This window comes from Dipodomys ordii, unplaced genomic scaffold (assembly GCF_000151885.1).
Source record: "Dipodomys ordii isolate 6190 unplaced genomic scaffold, Dord_2.0 Scaffold94, whole genome shotgun sequence".
Lineage (NCBI taxonomy): Eukaryota > Metazoa > Chordata > Mammalia > Rodentia > Heteromyidae > Dipodomys > Dipodomys ordii.
In genome coordinates this window covers 577277-604385 of record NW_012267310.1, presented here as the reverse complement: position 1 = coordinate 604385, position 27109 = coordinate 577277, and the positions used below count along the sequence as shown (strand labels likewise).

Below are 27109 nucleotides of genomic sequence, written 5' to 3'. Positions count from 1 at the left end.
ATAGTTATTGCCCTGATAAGTTATGATAGGAAGAGGAAAACAAATGTCTGGTGACTTCCTGTTCTTTCTCAGTATATTACTTAAATAAGAGCAGTACTTTCCCTGAAAAGTTTCTCCATTCTTTATTTTCATTCTTTAGGATGAAAGTTACTTACTACAACTGTATAGCCCTTGTCTTGGTAAGCATCTCCAATCTCTTTACATTCACATTCTCCTTTCACCTTCTCCTTTTATTAAAATAAATGTTATTAAAGTTGGAAAGTACATGGGTTACAAGTTTATGTATTTGTATAAGTATGCTATTGGAAAAAATGAGAACAAAATAGATAAATGCAACAAATCGAAATTACTCAAAGCCGTACCACCTCCACATACCTTTCTTAGTATTTTAGCAATTGTTCTCCATACTTATTTATGTGCATTTAATTACAGTGTGAAATAAAAGTGGCATCATTTTCACATCATTTGTAGCTCTTTTTGTGCAAAGTATGTCATGACTATCTGTGGCAATATGGTTAAATGGTTCCTTGGCATCTTCGTGTATGGAAGGAGTATCACAATCCTTTTTTAGTATCTACCTTATTTCCAGTTTTTCTGTTTTAGAACATGTTGCATATAAGCTTCATTCTTTCTCACAAGTCTTTGTGCGCGGAATTATTTCTGTCACTTTCTACTATCTGTGAAACCCAGGGGAGGTTCATCTCTCTGCTTTACTTTCTACATCTGTGAAATAGGGGCAATAATTTTTACCTCTGGTTTTGTAAAGATTAAGTAAGTTAAACTAGTCGCTGTGGTTTGAATGTGTAAGGGATTTCATTTCCAGTACAGTGATATTGAGAGGAGAGAACTTTAAGGAAGCTATTGAGTGGTAAGGATTCTGCCCTGATAAATGGATTAATACCAATGACAAATGGAAATGGATGCATTATTGCCAGAACAAGTTCCTCATTCTCTTACACATGCTCTCTTGCCTTTCCACTTTCTACAATGAGATGGTATAACAAGATACAGATTCCTCAACTTTGGACTTCCTAGTTTCCAGAACTATAGGGAAGTAAATGGTTGGCAGGGGTGGGGGGTTTGTTGGTTGTTAACTATTTTAGACAGAGTCTTTCTATCTAGCTTGGATTGGCCTAGAACTCACTATGTAGCCCAAACTGGCCTCAAACATGATCTTCTTACTTCAGCCTCTGGAATGCTAGGATTGCAGATATATGCTACTGCACCTGGCACAAATCTGTGATTTTCTTGTTTGTTTGGTTTTTTGTCAATCATGGGTCTTAAATTCTGGGCCAGGTGCTATCCCTCAGCTCTTCAGCTCAAGGCAAGCGCTCTACCACTTGAGCCACAGGGTCACTTCTGGTTTTCTGGTGGTTAATTGGAGATAAGAATCTCATGGGTGATCCTCAGATCTTAGCCTCCACAGTAGCTAGGATTATAGGTGTGAGCCACCGATGCCCGCTAAATCTGTGTTTGTTGGTAGTGGTGGTGTTTTTTTTCTCTATTTCTTGTGTTTCCGTAATAAGTACATTACTTTTTGAACAGTGTTACCCCTTCCCTCATTTTTTCCTACTCTTCCCCCTCCTGACTCCTCCCTCTGCCCCCTCCCATTGTAAAGTTCATTTACAACATAGTGTGTAGTGAGTAATACTGCTGAATTGATTCACCCTTTGTCCCACCATTTCTGTGATTTCCCTTCCCTTCACCAAATCAGAGAAACTTATATACAAGACAAAATGTATGGAATTTACCCAGTAACAGACAAGACAGTAGGTGAAACACTTAGAAAGCCTGACTCATAATAAGTGCTATATAAATGTTACCAATTATTATTTCTTGATGATAAATTGCTAAATGTAATGCTGCATCCGTATATTTGGAGGGTGTTTAAGTGATATTCTAAAAGATTGTGACAATTAGTCTCCCCCTAAGAGTGTATGAGACAGTTTGCTATTCTTACCATCTCTGCATGCAACCATTCTTTCTAGTTTCTGCTAATATAATTTAATATCTTCTAATTCTGCATTTTAAAAATTATTACTGATGTTGAGAATTTTAGGCATCATTTTTCTATTGATTTTCAATAAAAAATATCCCATATTCAGGTTATTAACCTGTCATCTTTCATATTACAAATATTTTTTCTTCTTTTATGACTTATGGAGATAGTTAAGAAAAACTCATTAAAATAAATACATTTTAGATTTAAAATGCCCTCATTTTACAGTTAACTATACAATTCAGTGAAGGCACCCTTTTAAGAATAGTTTTACTTAAGGCTTTTATATTTTAGTCCTAGGTGGAGAGGGTAGCCAGCTATTAAATGCTTTCCTTTTCTGCCTTCCTCAGGGCTTTCAGAAGTTCTATTTAAAGCTTCTGCCCTTGCAGTATTTTTATAGTGGCATTCAGAGAGCCCCTGAGGTTTTGCATGGATGCTTATAAGGATCCTCATATCCTAGACCGGAGCTTGGCAGACTTCTTCTGTAAATGGCCTCAAAGCAAATATTTTAGGCTTTGTGGGCCATACAGTCTTTGTCACAACTACTGCCTTGTAAAGGGAAAGCAGCCACAGAAGTAAATGAGTAGGCATGGCTGAGTTCTAATAAAATTCTATGGCGCTCAAATTTGAATATCAAATAATGTTCGTATTCTTTGAAGTATCATTCTTCTTTTGATTCTTAACCATTAAAAATGTAAAAACCATTCTTAGTTCTTTGCCCATATGCTGTGGTTTGCTGACCTCTAGATCAGAATATCTGGAGATAAGTCTATAGAAATTCAGGCAAATGGGCTGGGAAGGTGGCTCAGTGGTAGAGCGCTTGCCTTGCATGCCTGAGGCCCTAGGTTCGATTCCTTAGCACCACATAAGCAAAAAGAAAAAACTGGAAGTGGCGCTGTGGCTCAAGTGATAGAGCGCTAGCCTTGAGCTGAAGAGCTGAGGGACAACGCCCAGACCCAGAGTTCAGGCCCCACGACTGGACTCCCCCCCCCAAAAAAAGAAAAGAAATTCAGGCAATTAATTTTCAACAACTGTACATAAAGTTTAAGAGAGAGAGAATAATCCTTTCAAGAAAAAGTTGGAAAAAATAGACATACATGCCAAATAATGAAATCCAATCTAAATATATCACATTATGCAAACATTAACTCAGACCATATATCTATATGTAAAACATAAAAACATAGAAGAAAAAAGTTGTTAGACATGAAACCAAAAAGCACAAGTCTGTGAAAGTAAAAAATGAGCCAAATGTGTCAGTATACACCAGTAATGCCAGCACTCAAGAGGCAGAAGCAGGAGGATTGTGAGTTCAAGATCAGCTTGTGCTGTATACAAAGGCCCTGTCTATAAAAACAACAAACAAAAACAACATAAAAGAAAAAAATAATTACACAAACATACTTCAAGTGATGGAGTGCTTGCCTAGCATGCAAAAGAAAAGGTCTTGGCTTCAATTTCCAAGACCAAAATAGAGGATGGGAGCAGGGAGGGAATAGAGAAGTAAAGAGGAGAAGAGAAAATGGGGGAGAGAAAAGGGAGCTGTGAAATTGAACTTCAGCAGCTTTAAAAAGTTGTATTGTGCAAAGACACTGATAAGAGAATGTTAAAGGCTGTTTTTCTATGAGGCTGTCTGAGCCCCAGTGTTCAGGTAATAATAACCTGATACATTATTGTCTGAATTTCAGGTTTTGCTCTGAGTCTTCCTGAGAATCGTGTGTGTGTGTCTGTGTGTGTGTCTGTGTGTGTGTCTGTGTGTCTGTGTGTGTGTGTGATAGAAGACCATAGATCTTCCATATTGGATTTTCCCCTGCCCCTGTTGTCTTTCCTCCCTCAAGGAGGGAAACATTGTCATTGTCCACTGGTCTGACCTCGACTCTGCTGAAGAGCCCCGAGAGTTGTCTCTGCACCAGCCTACAAGTGAAATAAGTTGAGTATAGATGGAAAGGCCCCAAAGAAAATTTTAAGCTAAAAATTTAATTTTTCTATTAGAAAAGTTTCTTTAAGATACACTGATTTGTCATATTAGCATATTAGAAATTTGTTAATACCTGCTGCTACTGTAGTTGCCTTGGGTATTCTTAACCTTCATGATGAATATGGCTATGCCATTCACCTCTTACTCCTTTCCAGCCCTTACCTGTAAAATCCAGACTAGCAGCTCTTCCCTGTACTGCCTTCTTTGTCTCTTAGAGGTGGGGGTAGAAGCCAAGAAAATCAAAAGATAATAAACATTGCTGTATGAATGTCACTATCTTTATCAATGAAGGACAATGATTTTCTGCCATATCTACTATCCTTCTAGTGAAACAAAAGCATATATTTGGAATCAGAGTCTATACAGTTCTCTAAACAAAGGGAATGAAAGCTCAGCTGCAGGATGCAGGGCATTCAGAAGTAAATTGTGCATTTGGCCATGTGCTGCAGATGAACTGAAGGCGCTATTGGAAACAGCTTATGGTATTTCACATTCAGTGCTCACCTTAGTATAAATGATCAAGCAAGTCGAAAATGAGGGAGTTTTTATGAAAATATATACTACATAAGCTAAAGTATTTGATTATGTTTAAATGAGCAGAAACTATGCATAAGTACCATCGTAATGACTTGTGTTTTCTGTATGACTTACTTACACGCCCTCATGTACAGTTGATGCCTCTTGTCATTGCCAGACTACAATGACACAGAAATGGCCCTATGTATTTGACTATCCCTTTTTCACACTAGTGCTGATTTGTAGAATAGACTTATAGAAGCGGAAAGTGTTGTTTTGCTATCACTATAATAAAGGGTAAGGCATAACCATTTCCTGAGACAATTGAGGATTGTATATGCCACAAATGAAATAAAAAGTAATTCTGAGATTTTTCTGTGTTTATACTCTGCAGCCATGCCCCTCCCCCCAACTTAGGGGTTGCCCAATGTGAGTAGTGACTCTGGAATTGGGCAAACATGACTGCCTATGTTGAGCACTTGTTTCTGAATAGGCTCCAGACAGAAGTATCTTTTTTTAAGAGGGAGACCAGCTGTAATCATAGATGGCTTTGGGGTTTCTGTCCTTGATTATCAGCTATTAAAATCTTCTGGCCTGTTACTGTCTTCCTACCTACAGAAGTTCTATTTTCTATCTTGAGATGGAGATTTGATTTAAGCTTTTTCCACACCCTCTTTCTTAGTGACATCTGGACTCAAAGGTTACTTCTGTAGCATTTCCTAAGCTATATGCTATATATGAGTAGGTTGTAGGAAAGTGATCTGCTCAACATTCTGGGATGATGGCCTCTAATAACCTTTGGCCTCTAAACTATGTCATAAAAATACTAATCATTTTATATGTATGCCATTATCTGAAAAAGGCAGGGTGGCATGTGTTTATCTTCCTATGTATGCATATTTAACTATGGCTCTATCTTAGGGAATGCTTTATCATCCTAGTTTAAGAAAGGTATGTATGCCAGCAAAGGAAACTCTAGGATAATTAGCAAGTGATGTATGTATCATTTCAGTCATTCTTTTCCTAGGACTTCTTTTGGGAATTAGTCTTTGAAATAGCTCAGAGGTTTAAAGATAGAGCTTAAAGTTCTGTTCTTTCTTGAACAAAATAAATTCACTCTAATTATAAAACAAACAGTGTTTTAAGGGAATATGTGACTTCTGATTGCAGCTGTGATGGAGTAGTCAATTCGTTTTCCTGTCATCAACAACTCTAAAATACAACAAAATATTCTAAAGATCTGTTTTAGGCACTGGACAATGTATAGCATAGGAGTATGATCTTGGAAAGAAGGGGAACGTAAAAGTGGCTCATGTCTATAATTCTAGCTACTCAGGAGGCTGCAGTCTGAGGGCCACGGTTCAAAGCCAGCCTGGGCAGGAAGGTCTGTGAGACTCTTATCTCCAATTTATCACCAAAAATCCAGAAGTACAGTTGTGTTAGAGCTTTAGCCTGGAGCACAAAATTTCAGGGACAGTGTCCAGGCCCTGAATTCAAGCCCTAGGACTGCCCAGAAAAGTGAGTTTCAAATTTGAGGGTGTGCTTTGTAAATTGCAGCACAGGCTGATGGAATCCAAGCAAAGAACAAAACTTATGGGATAGAAGAAACAGAAGAAATTATCATTCAAATTGCTAAGATGGCTCAGATTTTCAGGTCAGAGAGTGCAGAAGAGTGAGCCATACAAAGAGAGAGTTCCAAAATCTGTAGATGGGTCCTTTGGGTCTTTGGCCAAAAACTGCACCAGTTAGGGTAAAGTTTCATTAAGCCTAGCAGAAAATAAGGACTTCAGTGGTTACAAGCTGAAGTGGTTATCCCAAAGATGAAATGCAGGAGTTCTGGCCAAACAGAATAGAAAACTATGATGAGAATCCAGGACAGACAGTCATAGGAACAGAGATACCCTAGAATCCGCCTAACAAAATTTTAAATCCAAGCCTTGCTAAGTCAAGATGGTGTACCATAACAAACTTTCCTGCCACAGTAAAATTCTATATCCTTGCAAGGAAGACAACGAAGTCCAATCTTTCAGAAATATAGCCCTGCACAGTTATTGGCAGTATATAATCTCAAATAACTAGATCTGTGAAGAACCAAGTATGGTATGGGTAACTTATAAAAGATAAAGGGGCATTTCTGAGTAGTTTTTAGGCATCCCTACATGTTTCAGTTAATATTGGCATGACCAGTAAGAAACTGTACTTACTGCTTTTTGTTTGTTATCCGTGTAGTTATACAATATATAAAATGGGGGAAAAAATCAAGCCTGGTGCCGGTGGCTCACACCTGTAATCCTATCTACTCAGGAGGCTGAGATCGATCTGAGGATCACGGTTCAAAGCCAACCTGGGCAGGAAAGTCTGTAAGACCCTCCTCTCCAAGAAACCACCAGAAAAACTGGAAGTGGTGCTGGGGCTTTGCGGGTAGAGTGCTTAAGCTGAAGAGCTGAGGGACAGCGCCCAGGCCCAAAGTTCAAGCCCCACAACCGACAAAAAAAGAAAAAAAAAATCAGAAGTTCATATAACAAGGCATATAAATTGTTGCCCACTAAGATGCCAGGAGTTTTTTTTTTATGAGTGGATGAACACCAAGTTATGACTTTCTAGTATCACCATAGACTGAATGACTGCCTAAACCTCCATGATTCCTATACGCCGCCATTTGGAATGTGGCATTTTTGTGAGTGTATTTCTCCCTAGGACTGTGTTCCTGGGCTTTCCCTATTATCTGTGGTCTGCAGGCATTTCTTCTGACACTAAGATATAGACCATTGTGCTGAGCCTGCTTTAATAGCTGACTTTTGGGGATGCTGGAAATTCTGAGCAACAATCCCAGGCATACAGCATAATTGAATCTCTTAGGGAGGTGTTAACAAGCACAGGCTTCTGCTTCCACAGAGCTTTTGCTCACTCCCACCCCCTCCCTCAAGCTCCAGGTAGAAGGCATTCCTTAGTAAATATTAGACATCATTTTCCTTACTACTGGTAGATGGTGAGGATATCAAGCCCCCTTGGGACACTCTGAGGTTCCCTTAACAGCCACATCAAAATTGTTCAACACTCATGTCTCCTTGAATGATATCTCAGCCATCTGAGAAAACAGCCATGCTGACTTACTTCTAGGAAATCAGTGCTAGGGAGTGTGGGGACTAGTGACCACCAGAAGTGACAGAGTTCTTCAGAACAGGTGACAAATCCATTTTTACCTTTTCATTTTTCGGTTTACCATATCCATTTCCAAGCTGCATGTCCCTCTTTGAGCTCAAAAAATGCATACTTTCTGAGAAAATGGGTGCCACCTTTGAAAGCGGTACCTTTTGTATTTTGATCATAATTGATGGCAAATAATATAAGGTCAATTCTGTTCAGCAGGCAAACTTTATTGTATAGATGACACTTACTCTGTGGAGTGAATCTTAATGTCTGCTTCTTGTGCAACGTCACCATACTGCTGCTTGTAGTTGGAGAAATGTGGAATCAGTCTGGAGGAGGTTTGGAGCATTTATCTACTCATTCATGCAACCAGTACTTACTAATAATTACTATGTACCAGACACCATATTGAATATTTGATGGCTATAAGGATATGAAGATACATCCTTGTTTTCAAGGAACTTTCCCTTTTTGAGAACATTGCTACTTAAAGTATGGTCCACAAGGCATTAACATTGACTTGACCTTGTAAACTCTTAGAAATGCTTAGGTCTAAGACTTGCCCTTTACCTATTAAATCCAAATTGGCATTTTTACAAGATCCTTAAGTGAGAAGGATATGGATCAAAGTTTGAGAAACACTGGTGCAAATCAGGGTTTCTCACCTTGCACACTAGAATGAATAGCACTGATTTCCCATACACAGAATTTATGACTTCATTGGGGTAATGTTTAGCGTAGACATTGGCCTCTTCAGAAATTCCCAGATGATTCTAAATGTGCAGGCAGATCTGAGAGCCACTCATTTACTATATCATTTTGAACTCGGGATAAAACCAGCCCAAACAGATGAGGTTGTGGCCCATTCTTTTCACCAAGTTCCTGGCCAGGTGGAAAAATGTGTCCTTTCTCAAGATTTGAAGTGCCTAGCGTAGAGGTAGACACATCAGATCACACGGGCGACTGCTGCTCACATGCCACTTACTGGGCCAACAGTTGTCAGGGAGTTGCTGTCAGTATGTACCTGGCACTCTGGCTGTGTAGAGCACTGGAATGTTTCCACCAGGTTGCCTGGGGCTATGCTGGCAGGATCCATCAGACTGAGGAACGATATGGAAGTCTGGGCATAGCCTCCTTCTTCAGCCACCCCCCAAGGCCTTGGCTTCCTTCCCCTGGGCCCCCCTCCAAGTGTGTGGGTCCATGCCAGGGACTAGAATTGGCTTACTTCAGGCAGAAGGGAGTAGGACTGGTTTATTAATGCCCTCAAAAAGCGTGCTGAGTCACATGACGAACACATGGGAACTTAATTAAGAAGCATTTTTAAGGGCGTTCCCAGATTTAATGGGGAACAATTAGCAGCCATCTTTAAGGAGCCATTCAGCCTGCATTTCCTAATATTTGTAGGCAGAATTTGGTAACTCCTGACACGTGGAGAAAGCCATCTTCCTTGGAAAAAGGATTTCAGAGTCTTCTAGAAAACATGTCATTAACATGTAATATAAATAAAAAAAGCAGGAGGAAGAGGAGGCCGTTTCCTGGTCACATTATCTCTTGAGGGACTTTGGCCAATCAGTGCCATTCCTGCACCAGCAATAACAACAGCTAGGGAGCTAATTGTGATCCTTTTTCCATCTTGGAAAGATTTTTCATATGTAGCAAGAAACAGATCTGGAGGGTTTTCACCCCTAGTCCTGTAGCCTGTGTTTCTCCCTTCTTCATCTCTCTAAGTTCTGTATAGGCAAAATAAGCGAGGGCTGCTTTGTCCTACCAGACTATTAGCAGGGAGCAGATAGCCTGAGGTAGTGGACAAGGTGATTCCTTACAAGGAAAATTGGCGTTTGCATTTTGTTCTATCTGCCTGCTCATAAGGTATGGAGAAGCAAGCCGTTTTGGCCATTTTGAGGGCCTGTTCATGGCAGAGTGAATACCCTGTATGGGAAATATAATTTCTTATCATATTCTTGGTAAGGCTGCAGGTATCCTTGCCTCTGCTTTCATGCCAACAGAGCTTATTTCTTAATATGTTTTCCTGGAATCTTTCTTCTACATGTTACTCTAATTTGTTTTCACCTCCTGTTCCATTCATAGGCCATCGCCTCCCTTACCTACACTGCTTTCTTTGTCCTTATTAGAATGTGAAAATCCACTAGCCATCCATCTCAGGTTGTGCCTGTGAACTTGGAGTTTTTATTGATAGTGTCCCAGGTTTGGAAATAAGTTAAAATATTCTGGCCATACTTCCTCTCTCCTCAGTGGTCAGCTACACAGTGCTGCCTTCACTCAACTCTAACTTGTCTTAAGGACGTCCACTTCCTCCTAGATGACAGTCTTCCTCCATTCTGCCAATGTCACTCACGGGTATAATCTTAACCTTATACCTAATGTCAATGGTTCAAGACCTTTGCTCTAAGCTTTAATTCTTCCTTTTCTTTTCTTCTCCATTTCCTTCCCTTTCCCATTTCCCCTTCCCCCTGTCCTTCCCCCTCATACCTTGTGTCAATGTTCAGTATCCATGGGTTGGAGAACTTTGCTCTAAGCTTTCATTCTTCCCTTCCCTACCCCTTCCCCCTTCCTCCTCTTTCCCTTCCACTTCCCCCTCTACTTCCCCTTCTCTTCTACCTCCTCTTCCCCTCTCCTTTCCCTTTCTTCCTCTCTCCTCACCTCCCCTTTCCCTTCCCTCCTTTCCTCTCCCCTCTCCTGCTCTTTCCTTTTTTTCCCTTTCCCCTTCCCCTTCCCTTTCCCTTTCCCTCCCCTTCTCTTTCCTTCCCCTTCCCTTCCTCTTTCCCTTCTTTTCCTTCCTCTTCCCCTTTCCTTTTCCCTTCCACTTTCACATCCTGTTCCCCTTTCCTCTCTCCTTCCTTTCCTTCCTCTTCCCATCCCCATTCCACTCCCCCTTCCCTTTCCCCTTTCCTTTTCTTCCCCTTCCTATTCTCTTTCCTCTTCCGTTCCCCTCCTTCTTCCCCTTTCCTTTACTTCTTTTTACCTTCCCATCCCCTTCTGCTTTCCCTTCCTCCTTTACTTCCCTTTCCCTTCCCCTTCTCTTCCCCTCGTATCCTTTCCTTCCCTTTCCATTTCTCCTTCCCCTCCCATCTCCTTTCTTTCCCTCCTATCCTCTTCTCCTCTCCTTCCCCCCTTCCCCTCTCTTTCCTTTTCCTTCCCCTTCCTTTTCTTCCTTTCTCCTTTCCTTTCTCTTCCTTCCCCTTCCCCTTCCCTTTCATGCTGGCCTTGGGGCTTGAACTCAGAGCTTCACTTTCTCACCTGGCTTTTTTGTTCAAGACTGGTGCTATGCCACTTTAGCTATATTTCCACTTCTAGCTTTTTTTTATTGGTCATGGGGCTTGAACTCTGGCCCTGGGCACTGTCCCTCAGCTCTTCAGCTCAAGGCAAACACTCTACCACTTGAGCCACAGTACCATTCCCGACTTTTTCTGTTTATGTGGTGCTGAGGAATCAAACTCAGGGCCTCATGCATGAGGGGCAAGCACTCTACCACTGAGCTACCTTCTCAGCTGCACTTCCAGCTTTTTGTTGGTTTGATGGAACTGAGAGTCTCAAGGCCTTTTCTGCCCAGATTGGCTTTGAACTTTGAACCTTAGATCTCAACCTCCTGAGTAGCTAGGATTACAGATGTGAGCCACCAGGACCTGGCTTAAGCTTTACTTCGTGAAATGTTCTTTTCTGGGACCAAGCTTCCCACTCTCCCCCTATCCCTTCCTTCACTCTCATTGATCCTACCTTTCCCTTTTTTCCTCTCCTGCTCACCTCCCCTTCTGCTTCACTGCTTCCCTTATTCTCTCCTTGCAGGGCTTCTCCTGACAGTGGTTCTGCTCCATTTTGATTCGCTGCATCTGCTTCTTCTACAAGGCCCTGAGCTTGGGAGCCCTGTGAGGATATATGATTTTTTTTCTCCTGATTCCTCTCCTATTCTGTACATTTTTGATCCTCAAGAAATAAGTGGAATTTGCTGACATTTTACACTTCTTGAAGCACAGTCATACAAATAATTCTCTCTGTTGTTACCATCAAAATTCTAGTTCTTTTGTCTAGTTTATTGAAGAGGACTTACTTCCAGTTCTCATTTTGCTGCCAAGATTATTCCCATTTCTCTTAAATTAGCTTCTGTTGCTAGGGGAAATGGTTCTCTCTCAATCTCCGTCCCTTTCCAAGCATGATGACCTCAAGGCTGGTTTCTGTCCAGCATCAGCTTTGCTCTTTAGCTCCTCTTACTATCCTCAATCCACTGGTAGTTTTCTTTTTCCTCTGTGCTTGCTTACATCATCTATGAGCCTTTTGTGTTTATTCTTATCCAATCAGGACAGTTTGACATATTTTATTCTCTCTTTGTGCTTTCCCTCTTCCGCTTCACATTGGATGATAATTAGCGTTGTTGGGTGTTTTCCTTAAGGAGCAGAGTATAGATGACCCATCCAAGCCAATCATTACCAAAGAGAGGTATGAAAAATCAGTCATTATTATGCAATAGTTTCCTATATATTTATGCATAGATTTTCAATTGATTCTGGATAGGCCTTTGCCTATTAAAATTCACCTTAATCTCTAATACATGGAGCAAAGGCATTGTTGGGTTATTATTTGCAACAGGTTGAAGTCAAACATAGTTTTGCACCATTTAGAAAGTCTGAAAGAACTGTAGTGTTAAATATTCATGTGCATTTTATGATCCAAAAGTGAATGTGTAGAAAAGTCCGATCTTTACATAAGCAAACTATTCAAACAAGTAAAGATTTAAGATTGTTTGAAAAGTTGTTAATGGTTTCCTCTTATTTTTTAGAAAATATTTTATTATCTTTACATCATACAAAGGAGTTGCCATTCACCATAACTGTTTATGAATATAGTACGTCTTGATCAATGTTACCCCTTTCAACATTTTCACCCATACCTCTCAGCCCACCCTTTTCCTTACTTATCTTAATTTTAGGTTATATATTTAATTTATTGGCCCTTTGCCAAAACAGCTTATGTGTACAATGCATCTTGATCTGTGTCATCACTTTAGTATCTTCTCCCCTCTTCAACCCACCCCTTCCCTATATTTCCCAATTCTGTGGTATATACAGTGAATTCTTGCCTGCATTCTCCCCCTTCTCCCCTCTCACCCTTCTCCCCTTGGCCCCTGCAAGTACCCATTTCCTGATACTCAGTTTGTTGGCCTTTGACTTAGTCTTTTTAAAGAATTACACAATTTGTATTTCCCATAGAGTCTACTACACTTGAGTTAGTTCACTTGTAACTTTTTGCTTACCACCTAGTGTGTTTATGTGTAGATTTATACTCACATTATAGCTTCCCTTTTATTTTGGAACTAGAGGACTTGGTTGGTATCTGTTACCCCAAAGTACCCTGCAGGATATTGTATCTATCTTTTACATAGAACTCTAAGCTCTCGAGGTCAGGGATCATGACACTGCAGTCTAATATTAAGTATCTACAGAAATTAAATATATTTTTGCATTTAGTGGATGTTTGTTGGATAAATATGGTGAAGTAGGAATTAACACAGTTATTGTGTGTTAGAGAGCAGATCAGGCATTTGCCATGGCCACTTTCCTAAAGGCAAGTTCCAAGCTGGGTTTTGAAATAAGGAAGAAGACAAATTAAGAAGAAAAGTATATGCCAGGAATCTCCTTGGAAGCAGAACCTTCTGGATTGAAAGACTAGTGTGTAGGGGAAGCTTGAACTCAGGGCTTGGGCATTGTGTCTGAGCTTTTTTGCTCAAGGCTAGTGTTCTAGCACTGAGTCACAGCTCCATTTACAGCTTTTTGGTAATTAATTGGAGGTAGGAGTCTCATGGACTTTCTTGCCCTGGCTGGCTTCAAACCATGATCCTAAGATTTCAACCTCTTGAGTAGCTAGGATTAGAGGCAATGAGCCATCAGCACACAGCTTCAAAAGGATTTCTAAGGATTGATGGCAAAGAAATTTGACTCCCTGCCTCCTTTGTAACTTTGTCTAGGATCATTGATGATCTTTATGTAAACCTTAGAAGCTACCAAATCCTGCCACCACAACCTCTCTATGAATTATTCTTCAGGGATTGATGTTAGATCACTTAGTGGTGATGTACCAGGAAGGGCCATACTGTTTACCTGTACTTCTTGTCATTTTTCTGAACTTGTATTTATTTTTTAGTGTTGGAACAACACTAAATGTGAGACTAAAGATTAATCTCTAAAATCTGCACTCTTTTCTAAAGGGTTAATTTATCTTTGCAACAGATACTCCCCTGGGGGTGTAGTAATATTTGTGTCTCACTTGAGGTAAACCTTGTGTAGAATCCTCATGGGTTCAGATAGAGGCCATCTTGTTCTACAGTTACTCAGGTTTTACACTGCAGGAGATTACAGATCTCAGGGTTAGAAAGAGTCTTCATTGATTCCACGGATATGTATTGTATGGAGCATTGTACAAAGGGCTGAGTGGGCATAATAATGAAAAAAATCAGATATATAATTCACTTTTCAGAAATGTCTGGTCAAGAAAGGCACAACTGAATTATATAAGCCATGGCCCTCTTGGGATCTACATCTGATGCTTGAACCCTTCTAGCTTCTTTGTTGGCTTGATGAGTACTGTAGATGATAATACAGTCTCTCTGCAGACCCTGAACATACCTTCTTTTTCTTTGTGGTCCTCTTGTCTCAATTGTAGCTTTAAAAGAGCTCTGTGTTACCAGCAATTTTTGGAAAGTTTTCATTCACTTTGGGCTTCAGCCAGAATTTCTTGGACACAAATCTTGAGTATTATGTTTTAACTCAAAAGATGCTATACTTTACAGTGGTGTGTATATTGTCCGTATATCAGGAAGGAAGAGATGTGAGATACTCAGGGGATGAATTTTACAGTTGGCAGGTGAGTTCTGGATTGAGTGACAGATGGGAGGTAGATTAGAATGAATTGGACTAATGATCAATTGAAAAGGAAAGAAACTAAGAATAGTTTTGTGGCCTGAGGTTGAGTGCCTAAGGGAACCCCGCAGAGTCATTAAGGTCAGGATGGAACCTTGGAGAAGGCTAGGCTCTTGCTAATCTTGCTTATTCCCTCCTTCCTAGCAGCTGGCTCAGTGCCCAGCACAAAATAAGTGTTCAAGGGACATTTGATGACTGAACAAACACTAAAAGTTATTCAAAGGGCAAGCAGATTTTATCTGGAGGAATAGCTAGGTTTCTTCATTTAGTAAGCAAACATTAATTTCTGTAAGGTGGAGGAAGGGCCTTTCATCATGACAACTATGCCCCATCAACATCAAAATGAGAGCCATGTGTTAACAAGCTAGCTTACATAAAGTGTGATTTTTCTTTTGCGTGCTTGACTGTTGCAATTTTTAATTTTGACAGGCTTTATGACAGGCTAACCAGAGGACATTTGTGTATGTAACTTTCCCTGTTAATGAAATACTTTTATTTCAGTAAAACTAAAAAACAAACAACACATATCCTCTCATCTTTAAGGAAATAAAAAAAGAAGACTTTATTGGTTTGAAGCAAGGCCGCATTGGGTTTGGAGTCTCAGTGGACAGCTCTGGCACTTTTAAGCATTTGTTCTTCCCTCTGATTTAGGAGTCTATGCTGCCATAGTAACTACTGCCATATTGATGTCCACCTCAAGGAAAAGGCTTCTGTTATGTCATAAAGGGATATCAGATCTCTCTGAGTGTTTGCCCCCATTTCTTACACTCTAATTTCCTATTTCTAGGACTGCATTGATGCAGGCTGGTGGGAAGGAGAGCTCAATGGTAGAAGAGGAGTGTTTCCTGATAACTTCGTGAAGTTGCTTCCACCGGACTTTGACAAGGAAGGGAGTGTAAGTTTTCATGGTTTTGGGTCTCATGCCTTGTATGCTACCAGAATTATGACTCCCACAGTGGAACTTGGGATGGGGGATGAGGGAAGTTTGATATAATGCTAAACAGCACTGAATGTATGACAGGCCTAAGTTCTGAGCTGTTGGCTGCCAACATCCTGTAACAAGCCCTTCGTAGAACTCCTCTGTCAGCTGGTGAGAGTAATCCTTATTCTAAGGTTGCATGTATAAAAAAGATAATGCATGATATAAACAAGATAATGTGCTGGGCACTAGTAGCTCATGCTTGTAATCCTAGCTACTCAGGAGGCTGAGATGCGAGGATAATGATTCAAAGCCAGCCTGGGCAGGCACGTCTGTGAGACTCTTATCTCCGGTTAACCACCAGAAAACCAGAAAGTATGCTGTGGCTAAAAGTGGTAGAGTGCTATCCTTGAGCAAAAGAGCTCAGGGACAGCGCACAGGCTCTGAGTTCAAGCCCCATGACAACCCCCCCCCCAAAAAAGGATAGTGTGTGTAAGGCACTTATTATAGTACCTAACACATTTCACATAAACTGAGAGCACTGGCTGTTCCATTTGGTGAATAGGAGGGAAATAAAGTCACACAACCAAGAAGAATTGAGCATTGAATAAGGAAATTTCCACCATGAAAAATCAGGTAAAACATTTTTACTAATGATAATAGTCCAACAGTAGGTTGTCAGTTATCAATAAATTAGTTATTGAGAAAAATGGATCCTAAACACTTAGTAGTTATTGGATAAGAAATGCTTGGAAATAAAAAGACAGAGGAATGAGTGTAGTGGTTCTAACTCAAGGTTGTAACAACAGATGGAAGTGAATTCAAATCCTTCCTCTGTCACTTAGTTGTACTATGGCCAAGGTTGTGTGTCTGAATTATGTTGAACAATTGAGAAGATTGACTGAGATGGTTCACCTGAATTCCTTAGCACAGTATCTGCCAGTTGATATATTCCTCATGTATGTTACTGGGCAAAGGTTCCAACCAAAATTTTGAAGTAATACTAGAAGGCTGACTCCAGTGGGGTTTTTTTGTTTTGTTCTGTTATTTTGCTGTGGCTTCCCTGGGAATCCAAATGCAACTAAGAACATCGATGAACAGCAATTAAGAATATACTCACACATTTGTCTGGACAAGCGAGTAAAGAATACCCTTGTCTTCCTGCTACTCTCATATGTTTTCCAGATCTACTGTCTTACATTGCTGTTTGATTTTCATTCAGTCATTGGTTCAGTATTACTGAATCTTTGGGGGTTGTCATCGTGGTGGTTGATTAGAAATGGGCACTGGTGGCTCATGCCACAGTTGCCATTGTGAGCTCACAGTCATACAGTCAAGAGTATGGAAGCCTGCCAGACCTTTCTAAAAAGCTACTCAGTGTGGATGGGCCTGAGTAGTGGAGCTAAGGGGTCATCGATTCTGCCTATGGTGTCCTTCTTGATGATCTCGTAAGGTTGGTAAAAGCTGGTTATGTTCTAAAGCCTTGAGACACCCAAACCGTCATGGCGATTTCTTCCCTGTGGCCAAAGAGTCTTAGTAAGCATGCTATCCTACTAGGTATTTGCTGCTGATCGAGGCAACATGACGTGCTTGTTTTTTAATGGAAAGACAAAATTGCATGTATTTATCATGTACAACCTAATGTTTTCAAGTGCAGTTAGCCTTCTACCTCCACAGGGTCCAAGTCCATGGATTTAACCAAACACAAATCAAAAAGAGTTTTTTTAGATTTTTCATCTGTACTGAACATGTACATACTTTTTAAAATCGTTATCTCTAAAAAAATGGAGTAAGAAAACTAGTCATGTGTTTGACAGTAAGTAATCTAGAGATAATTTCACATATATAGGAAGATGTGCTTAGGTCATACACAAATATTACAGTATTTTACATAAGGGAATTAAGTATGGATGAATTTTGGTATCCACAGGAGATCCTGAAACCAATCCCCTAGATTCCAGGAGATGCCCATGTATATAATCTGTAGCTAATGACTACAAGGACTAAGTAGATGTAATTAACATAGGTATCACCTCTCATAGTTACTGATTTTTGATGATGTTGAGATTTGAAGTCTGGGTCTTGTGTTTGCTAGGCAAGTGCTCTATCACTTGAGGCGTACCTCCAGCACCCTCATATTTTTTATAGTGAAATGCAGTGTAGTATTGAAGGCTAGGATAAAATCTAGACCTTTTTTTTTTAATCTGAGACACTATCCTGCTGTGTGATCCAGGGTAGCCTCAAATTTCAGTCCTCCCACACTGCCTCCTGAGTGTTCGGGTTCCACATATGCATCATCGGGTCTAGACTAACAATTGGGAAAAATCTGTAATTATTTCTTTGGTAGCTGCTCTCAGCCTTTTAGTTCCTGAGACTTATTTTACCAGGGCACTAAATTCATTCAGGCGAGATAGAGTCTGTGGAAGCACTAGGTTACATAAGGTATTAGGAGGAGCATTTCCAAGGGAGAGTGAAGTTGTCGGTGCTGGGTGGAGTCAGTGTGGCTTGCTTGTTGGGCATATATGCTCTTTAGGGCCCCATGGGCATCTCTGGAACCCTAGACAAGCAGTTACCAGCTCTTTTAACCTTGCCCCCTGAGAAGTAGAAAACCCAATTTTAGGGAAACAATAGTCATACCTGTCAGCTAAAGTAATGCCTGCAGCTGAGAAGTGATTGTGTAATGTGACATTTCAGTTTTAGAAAATTCACAGTGTAGCATCCTTTCCCATCCCCCACTGGCCTATAAAGCTAGCCAAGCAGCTTTGCACTGGCTTTTATGCCAGTCTTTATTGCTTGCACCTAAAACATTGGTGACTTGGTGACAATGTGGCTGGGGATGGACCTGCCATTTACTGATCGACAGTGTAAAGATGATTAGAATCATTAAAATGCACACCCTTTATGAACGGCAGAGTCTGAAACATTTTACCTCCCGTTTTAGCAGATGTCATCTTACCTTGCTAGTAGCTGGGGTTGCAGTCATTCACCCAGAAAAGAGGACAGTCTGTGGTGATTAGGGCAGACAGAAGCAAACTGCATTTCTTCCACAGCAGGTCTCTTGACTCAGCAGACATTACCCAAGCATGCTGATGAGGTTGGCATGATTTCTGTGGTTACCACTAAGCCCTTTGAAATTCCTGGTGGTCTTTTTCATGAGCATTTAACAGATCCCTCCCTCTCCCTTTTCCTTTCCCTTTCTCTCTTCCCTCTGTCTCTGTCTTTCTCTGCCTCTCTATCTCTGTCTGTTTCTCTCTCTCGAGGGGGGGCTTTTCCTCAAAATATTCTAGGAGACCACCCATTGATTTCTTGGTGCATACTTCAGAGCAATTATGTAAGCTATGTATGAGAAAAGAATCTAGATTCAGTGGATGTTTTGTTTTAGTTTGAGCCTTCATAGTAAAATTAAACCTCAGAGTGGAAAGATTAAATCTTCAGAGGCTCTAATGAAGCAAGGTGTATGCTCTGTCATTGTTACTGAAAGATAATAGGAAATGTGGATTCTCAGAAATAACAGAAACAACTTCTTTCTCACTGTTATTAGGAAAAGAAAAAAATTAGAATAGGTTTTTTTGAAAGATAGTACTTCTAAAAGAGAATGTTTTAAGGAAGTCGCAGGCTATGGTCTTTATAAGAGAAACAGATCAAATCACTGGAAGTAGCATTGCTTTTGTAGTACTCACTGGGTGAGAGGCTATTTTGGAGGTTGTGCCATGTCAGAAATGGGCATTGCTAAGGTTCCTTGGGTGGTATTTTAGTGAGTGTGCCACAGGGGAGCATTTTAGCCACAGGGACTCCGACACTTGCCTTGGAAATGTCCCTGCAAGTATGATGCAGGCTCACCTTTGCTGACTCTTAGACTTGCCTGGGCCACAGGCTGCCAGCTTCCTAATTGGAATAAGAACTGAGATGTCAGCCCAGGTGAATGCATGGTTCTACCTATCCTGAGCATGTGCCTCCTATGGGCTTATTTCCTTAGGAGCCAGCTTCCATCAGACACCACATTTATCCTGCAGGGCAAGGATACTGAATTTGAGAGTTTGCTGTTCTTACAAAAGGCCTGGCAGGTATTGTTGAAGGCCTCCTCACATCTAGAGGGAAAGCTTTGCCAAGAGAGCCATATGTTGATTTCACTTTGAGCCCAGGTACTCTCTCATCCCTCATTCTGAACATTATCTCTGACAACAGAGCCTATGTCCCAAGCTTCTCTCTCATGGAGCTTAACAGTATGCATGGTATATGGTTGGCAGTCAAGAAATCCCTTGTCCTTGGGTCCTGTGGTGCCAGGTACACTTGTTTTTCCTTCTACCCCCTTATCCTGCTTGCTGTTCTCTCTTGAACTTCTATGAAAGAGGAGGAATAGTCAGAGAATGGACAAGGATTCTGGTTTTGGTTTTGTTGGATGCCCCCTCCCAAGACAAAGATGGGCCCAAGGTACTTCCATTTGGAGATAGGATCTGGGCATATCTTTGGGGTGTCACTTCCATGATAGAGTAGATGGAGTAAAAGAGTGAATCAAGGTGGGGAACTCAGAAAGCAAACGAGGGAACACCTGAATGTCAGACCCCAAGTAACCACTCAGTAGGCTGTTAGTTTGGATGGGCCTGTATAAAGATTGATCAGAATTAAGGAAACAAGGAAGAGACCCTCCCAAGAGCAGGTTACCAAGTGGTTTCTGCGAATCTCATGCAGGGGACAGGACAGGCAGTTGCTGGGACCCTGGAAGGTACAGAGGGGCAGTAACAGACCTGGCATTCCCCACAGCACATCCCCAACTGCTGCACCCTTCAGAAATGTGGCTGGTCTTCCAGAGGCAAGCGGGGATGGCTGGGCAGAGCCGCCTGTATATTTCTAGAACTGCGAGGAGATGCCTTGGTGAAGAACTAGCCACCTGTGTCCTTTCTTCCGCCTCCAGAGAACTTAACTGGATGTATGGAGACGTTTTCTATGGTCCAAAGTTGCTCAACATCAAGTTGAGATTTGCTTTTAGAACTTCACCATATTCCCCTAACAAAGCTCCCTCCCCACCATACAATGCTATGGATGAAATGTGGATTACTTCCATCCAAACTCATGTTGGAGCTTGGTCTCCAGTGAAGCACTGGGGAGGAGGCAGTAGGGCCTTTAAGATATAGTTAGGTCATGGCGGGGTGGCTCCACCCTCATGAATGAGTTAATGAATTTCTAAAGATTCTAGATTGGTTCTCTTGAGACTGGATTATTTCTCCTAAGAGTAGTTTGCAGCCTGGAGCCAGTGGCTCACATCTATAATCCTAGCTACTCAGGAGGCTGAGATCTGAGGATTGCAGTTCAAAGCCAGTCCAGGCAGGAAAGTCTGTGCAACTCTTATCTCCAATAAACCACCAGAAAACCAGAAGTGGCATGGTGGCTCAAGTGGTAGAGCAGTAGCCTTGAGCTGAAGAGCTGAGGGACAGAGCCCAGGCCCAGAGTTCAAGCCCCATGACCAACCAAAAAATAAAAAATAAAAAACCACAAAAAAGAAAGGTAAAGAAAAGAAAAAAGAAGACAGTGGTTTGCAAGTGTAGTTCCTTCCCTTAGGCTCTTTCACATGCATGACGCCTACCTGTACCCGCTTCCCCTTCTGCTTTCTGCAATGAGTTGAGACTTCAAGCACCATGTTCTTGGACTTCCACAACCTTGAGCCAAAACACACCCTCCCTTTAAAAAATTAATTACTCAATTTTAGGTATTCTGGCAGAGATGGGGAACTTTTATTCTGCCAAGGGCCATTTGGATATTTATAACATCATTTGCAGGCTACATACAAAATAATCAATACAGCAGACTTGGCTACAGGCAGCCTGTGAGAAGCATACATATTATGTAGCAAGTGATTTTGTAGGTCTTATACAGGCTGCCAGATATTCCCCACCCCTGTAACTTCCAATACACTAAGACATCCGATAAATATATCCAGCTACCAGAGTATATCCTCTGGTTATTTTCAATAAAACACATAGTGAGGGACAGAACTCTTAAGACAAATTGGATCATGTGACAAAGTGGCAGAATTACTGCCCAGTGGAGCATAAAGCCAGATGACAACTCTTTATTTTTTGCCAGTCCTGGGACTTGAACTCAGGGCCTGGGTGCTGTCACTGAGCCTCTTTGTTCTCAAGCCTAGCACTCTTCCACTTAAGCCACAGTGCCACTTCTGGCTTTTTCTGAGTAGTTTATTGGAGGTAAGAGTCCCATGGACTTTTCTGCCTAGACAAGCTTTGAATTCTGATTCTCATATCTCAGCCTCCTGAGTAGCTAGGATTTTAGGCATGAGCCACTGGCACCCAGCTTTAGATGACAAAAGAATTGTGACAATTCTTTTGCTTGGGATTTGGTGGTCTTGCCAAATGAAAGGAAGATTCAGTTCTTCTGCTTTCCTGCCATCTGTACTCCATTCAGATTTCTTTCCTGATAGTGTATTGGTAATAATCCAATCTAGCTTATCTGTCCTTTGAAGGATAATGTAGGTGTCTCCATTCAAGCTAACAACTCTACATAGTGATAGATGTGGACAAGCACATACTTAGGTGTATGTGCGCTGCATGCATGAAGCCCACAGAAGGTATTTAGCTGTCCCAGAAATCAGAAAATGTTGGCTCATTGATTTTTGTTATTGACATTTTCTTGTTGGCTCTTTTTAAATGAATTCCTACAGTGTGGATGTTGAGAGACCAAGAGTTCTGCCCTCTCCTCTAGCTACTAACAAAGCTATTGTCGTGACCCTTCTAGGCCTCACTTTGTCAACTATAAAGGGGACTCTTCTGATCATTTGTGGCTTTAACATCCACTGCTTTTTCGTTTTGAAACATTTAATTGGGTAAGATAAAAATTGGAGTCTGCATGTTTCACTTTCACCATGGCAGAGGAATAAGTTGCCTGTAAAACATTTTTTTCTTACCATTGCCTGAGTAGAAGAATGTTTCTGTCTGTGTGTACCTAAAGGAACTCTCTTAGGGATGTTAAACTTCACAGAGGACACCTTGACCTGCTGTTTAACCTGGAAGATGGTTAGTCCCATTTCCTTTACCTAGCCACTGTTGGCCATTTTGAGACAAATCAACTCAATGATCTACTCATATCTTTTTCTTTGAGAAGAGTGAGTTTCTGTGATGATTTTCTTTTTTTTTTTTTTGCTAGAGGCTTACCTCATCTGCATCCTCAGTTCTTACCACCCCCTCCCCATCTTCTTGTTGCAAATTTTTTTTTAAAGGCCCAAGTGTAATTCTCATTCATCTTTTGGGGGCAGTGTAGAGTTCCATGGACCCCTGGCTCTGAGTTTTGCCTAGAATTACCTTCAAAGAAATTACCTGTCTTGGAAAAGATGGATTGTTTCTTACCTGAGAACACATGATGACTTAAGTTAGGTGAAGCAAGAGAAATTGACGGTCAGTCAAAGGAACAAGGACAATGCAATGAAACATCTACGAACCCTATCTGCTGATAAACATAGGAGGCGCCTGGCTAGTACTGATCCAGCATAGTCGATGCATGGATAGTTCACATTATCCCTTCCTTCTAAGGTGTGCCCTGTCTGCCTCCACAAAAGGCCCATCTCCCAACATACGCACTCCTGCCACTTCCTTTAGCCACATTCACACGTGTGTATCAACACACTTTTCATACACACACACACACATCTGTTCCTGCCTCACTTTCCATCCTCCCTTCCTGCCTCCCCCCTTCTCCTCTGTCTCCTTTCCCTTCCCCCCATGCCTGCTCCCCAATGCCACATCCCATGAATCTGCTGCATGCCAAATCTGATACAACATGAAAAGATTTGTTTTCTTTGCCCAGTAATCTGGGAAAAGATGATGACTTATAATTGTCTTTGTGTGTGTGTGTGTGTGTGTGTGTGTGTGGTTTGAGGCAAGGTCTCTGGCTAACAGTTCCCACTAGAGGAGACTCATGTGAAATTGGTTTTATAGAAGATTTCATACCAGCAAGGAGTGAGTGAAGATGTCTATGGATGGGAGACATTGTGGGGATTTGGCTAGGAAGAGCAAGGCCATAGAGTGTTGCCAGATTTGTGAATAAGAAATTATTCTGGTCCTGCAGTAAAGAGATGTTAATTGGCAGAGTTTCAGTGGTAATTTCATTAGGTAAACACACATCTGTCCCTAGTCTAATTTACATAAAGACAGAGAAGGGAGAAAGGAATAGGGAGAAGTCAGTAGAATGCTAGAAGGAGCTGACAAGGAGCCAAGAGGAAAGATTAATGGAAGAAATGTACTCTTTACCTAACTTATATAACTGTAACCCCTCTGTAGATCACCTTTACAATAACAATTTAAAAAAAGAAAATCAAAATAAAAAACACTTCAGTGTGGGGCCTATATGCAATGGGAGGAGGCTCCTTTTAGTGGGGAGGGAGATGCAGTTTTTTTAACTCAAGGCTTCAAGCTTACTAGGCAGGCACTCTACCTCCTGAACCATGTCTCCAGCACTTTTTTAAAAAATGCACTGGGTTTTTTGTTGTTGTTGGTGGTCATGGGGCTTGAACTCTGGGCCTGAATGCTGTCCCTCAGCTCTTCAGCTCAAGGCAAGCGCTCTACCATTTGAGCCATAGTGCCACTTCTGGTTTTCTGAGTTGTTTATTGGAGATAAGAGTCTCATGGCCTTTCCTGCCCCGGCTGGCTTTGAACCTGGATCCTCAGATCTTATCCTCTTAAGTAGCTAGGATTACAGGCGTGAGCCATCAGCGCCCAGCTGCACTGGTTATTTTTGAGATAAGGTTTCACTTTTTTGCCCTGGCTATCCTGGACCACAATCTTCCTATTTACATTTCCTACTATAGCTGTGATGACAGGCATATACCACCACACCCAACTCTTTCTGTCAAGATGGGAACTCGTGATCTTTATTCCTGGATTGGCCTGGAATCAGGGTCCTTCCAGTCTCAGCCTCTCAGGTAGCTGTGATGACAGGCACATACCACCACGCCCAACTGCTGGTTAAGATGGGGGTGGAGGATCTCAGAAACATTTTGCCATGGCTAGCCTCAAACCACAATCCTCCCATTCTCTATCTCCTTAGTAACTAGGATTACAGGCATGTGTCTCAGTGCCTGCCTAGCTTGCTTTTTTATAATAAAATATGTCTGTACTCATATAAACAATACAGAAAAACATTAAGGAGGAAACATACACTCATAGTCATATACATTCATAATCCTACTAGTCAGAGATCAACACTTCAAGTTTACTTCTTTTTTTTTATTTTTCGAGACAGGATCTCGACTGTGTAGCCCAGGCTTTGCTGCAAACTCATGATCCTTCTGCCTCCACCTCCTTATTGCTAGGATTATAGACATGCTACCTTGCCCAATGCAAATTTATTTATTTCCCATCTTTTTCTCTTTCTTTAAATATTGTAGCATAGTTGAGATTAAAGCATTAGCTGCAAGTTGATACCTGTTTTCTTCTCCTCACTTTATCATAACATAGTTGCTCAATGTATATACAGGTATTAGTAAAACAGCAAATTGGAATAATACTAAAAAGACTGTATTGATGTTTTGTTGCCAAATGCCACACTGTAGTTCTGTGAGATATAACCATGGGGTAGAGGCAGGGGCTGGGTAAAGGATGTGCAGACTTGTCTGTAATTTTTAAAAAGAATCTACAATGACTTCTTCACAATAAAAAGTTTAACTGAGCCTGGTGCCAGTGGCTCATGCCTATAATCCTAGCCACTCAGAAGGCTGAAATCTGAGGATCGCAGTTTGAAGCCAACCCAGGCAGGAAAGTCCATGAGACTCTGATGTCCAATAACTATTCAGAAAAGGCCAGAAGTGGTGCTGCGGCTCAAGTGGTAGAGTGCGAGTCTTGAACAAAGGAGCTCAGGGACAGCACCCAGGTCCAGAAATCAAACCTAGGCTTGGCCAAAAAAAAAAAAGTTTAACTGAAATAAAGAAAAATTCAAAAATAAAACCCTGTATAATAGCCTAAGATAGAGTGCTAACTTAGGACCATAGTAAGTACAAATAAGGGATTCAAAGTTAAAAAGTAGTCGGGACTGGGCATGTACCTTTGCTGCTCCCTTTAGTAATGGCACAGTAGTATGTTTCTGGGGAAGAGATCATACTCCATGGAGCTTTCTTAAAATCACAAGTCTATGATACCCAGAAAAGGTAAGGAGAAGTATTGGCAGCCACATAGATCATATGCTCCAACCCTCCCCATTCCCATACTTCCTTGATTGTGACATGCGCATGCTCTCCCTTGCCCTTGACCACCACCCCCAGCCCTGCCCTTTTGCACTTTGGCTTTCCAAGATGATGCTCTGGCTGAATTTTCCAACCACTGAATCATCCATCCATCTCCTTCCTGCAGGCCATCTTGGGTGACAAGGAAGTCCCTGGCTACCCTGGAACCAGTTCAGAGATGAATACCATTGATTGCATTACTGTTTCCATCACACACAGAGTGACTGTATGAGAGAAAAACAAAATAGCAGCTGATTTGGAAAGATGATTAAAAATAAATAAACTAAGAGAGAGGGAGACTCTCGGTTTCAGCTTATTGCATGTGACAGGGGACAACTGGTTCATGGATGACCTCACAAATGGCCTATCTGACTCAGCATAGAAGGAGACAGAAGCTTAGGACCTGGCTGGCTGCAGTGGACTCTTAGCCTGCATTTTGTTAAAGGTTCCCCCCATCCACAGTAGATCGGATTTTGAGTCTTCTCTTCACAGTGACTCTGGTTGAATTGCTTGGTTATTCAGCAGATTCAATCTTAATTGCAAATGCAGTTTCAGCGTAGGAGTACCATTGTGCTGGCTGGTTTCAGGCCATTTTTTGCTGAGCCGTGCTTTTCCAGAAGGCTGTTACAAATTTAGAAATGGGGAAATGGTGTTTCATTTGTCGATCAGTTTTGTTTTGCCGACTGAATTTATTTTAGTGTTTTTTTTAGAGGTGCCAAAAGCTGGCGTCCCTGGAGAGAGAATTGCTCAATTTTTTGGAAAGGTTCTCTAAATTGTCCACAATGCACATAGAAAACAATGTCTGTGGTCCTTCTGTGAGAGGACAGCTTGCCAACATTGTCTCATGTGGTTTAATTTTGATTATTTTTCAGAGGCCCAAGAAACCACCTCCTCCATCCGCTCCTATCATGAAACAAGGGGCAGGTAATGTACTTTGCAGTTCCACCAAATAAAGAATTCATCTTTCTTTTGCCTATATTCAAATTTTCCTTGACAGAGCTCAAGATTCCTGGATTCAGATACCACAGATTGCCAAATTGGGAGCTTATGTGGTCTCAGCAGGCAGGTTTTAAATATACTACTGTTTCTCTTTAAAAAAGCAAACAAACAAAAAATTACCAAAATGAATCCTTGATACAGTGCAAAAATTGAGGCTCCTAATGAGAATGGTCAGGAAGCATTTTTGAAGGAACCGGTTTTGTTTGTTGGAACAAACTGCTCTTAAGGAGAGAAGCTGTCCTTGTCCCTCTTCACCTGTGCTAGATTGCAGGCCTGCTTAGGGAGGAGAACAGCTTCCCCCACATTACTGGATTTTCAATGCCTGTCCCCCTTTGGTTATCCCAAATTTGCACTTCCTTCACTTAACCTCCCCCCCCCCATGAAAAGATGTTTTTCT

At 41.3% G+C, this 27109-nt stretch overlaps 1 protein-coding gene across 5 annotated transcripts in view; it reads left to right on the top strand.

The window, feature by feature from the left end:
* The window catches only part of Sh3kbp1 (SH3-domain kinase binding protein 1), a 337484-nt gene that overhangs the window by 255135 nt on the left and 55240 nt on the right, over window positions 1-27109 (top strand). For all 5 annotated transcript variants that reach the window (XM_013026512.1, XM_013026514.1, XM_013026511.1 and 2 more), the window contains 2 exons: window positions 15360-15467; window positions 26586-26637. In XM_013026512.1, the coding sequence (XP_012881966.1) occupies window positions 15360-15467; window positions 26586-26637 (160 nt within the window). The remainder of the gene's footprint in view (window positions 1-15359; window positions 15468-26585; window positions 26638-27109) is intronic.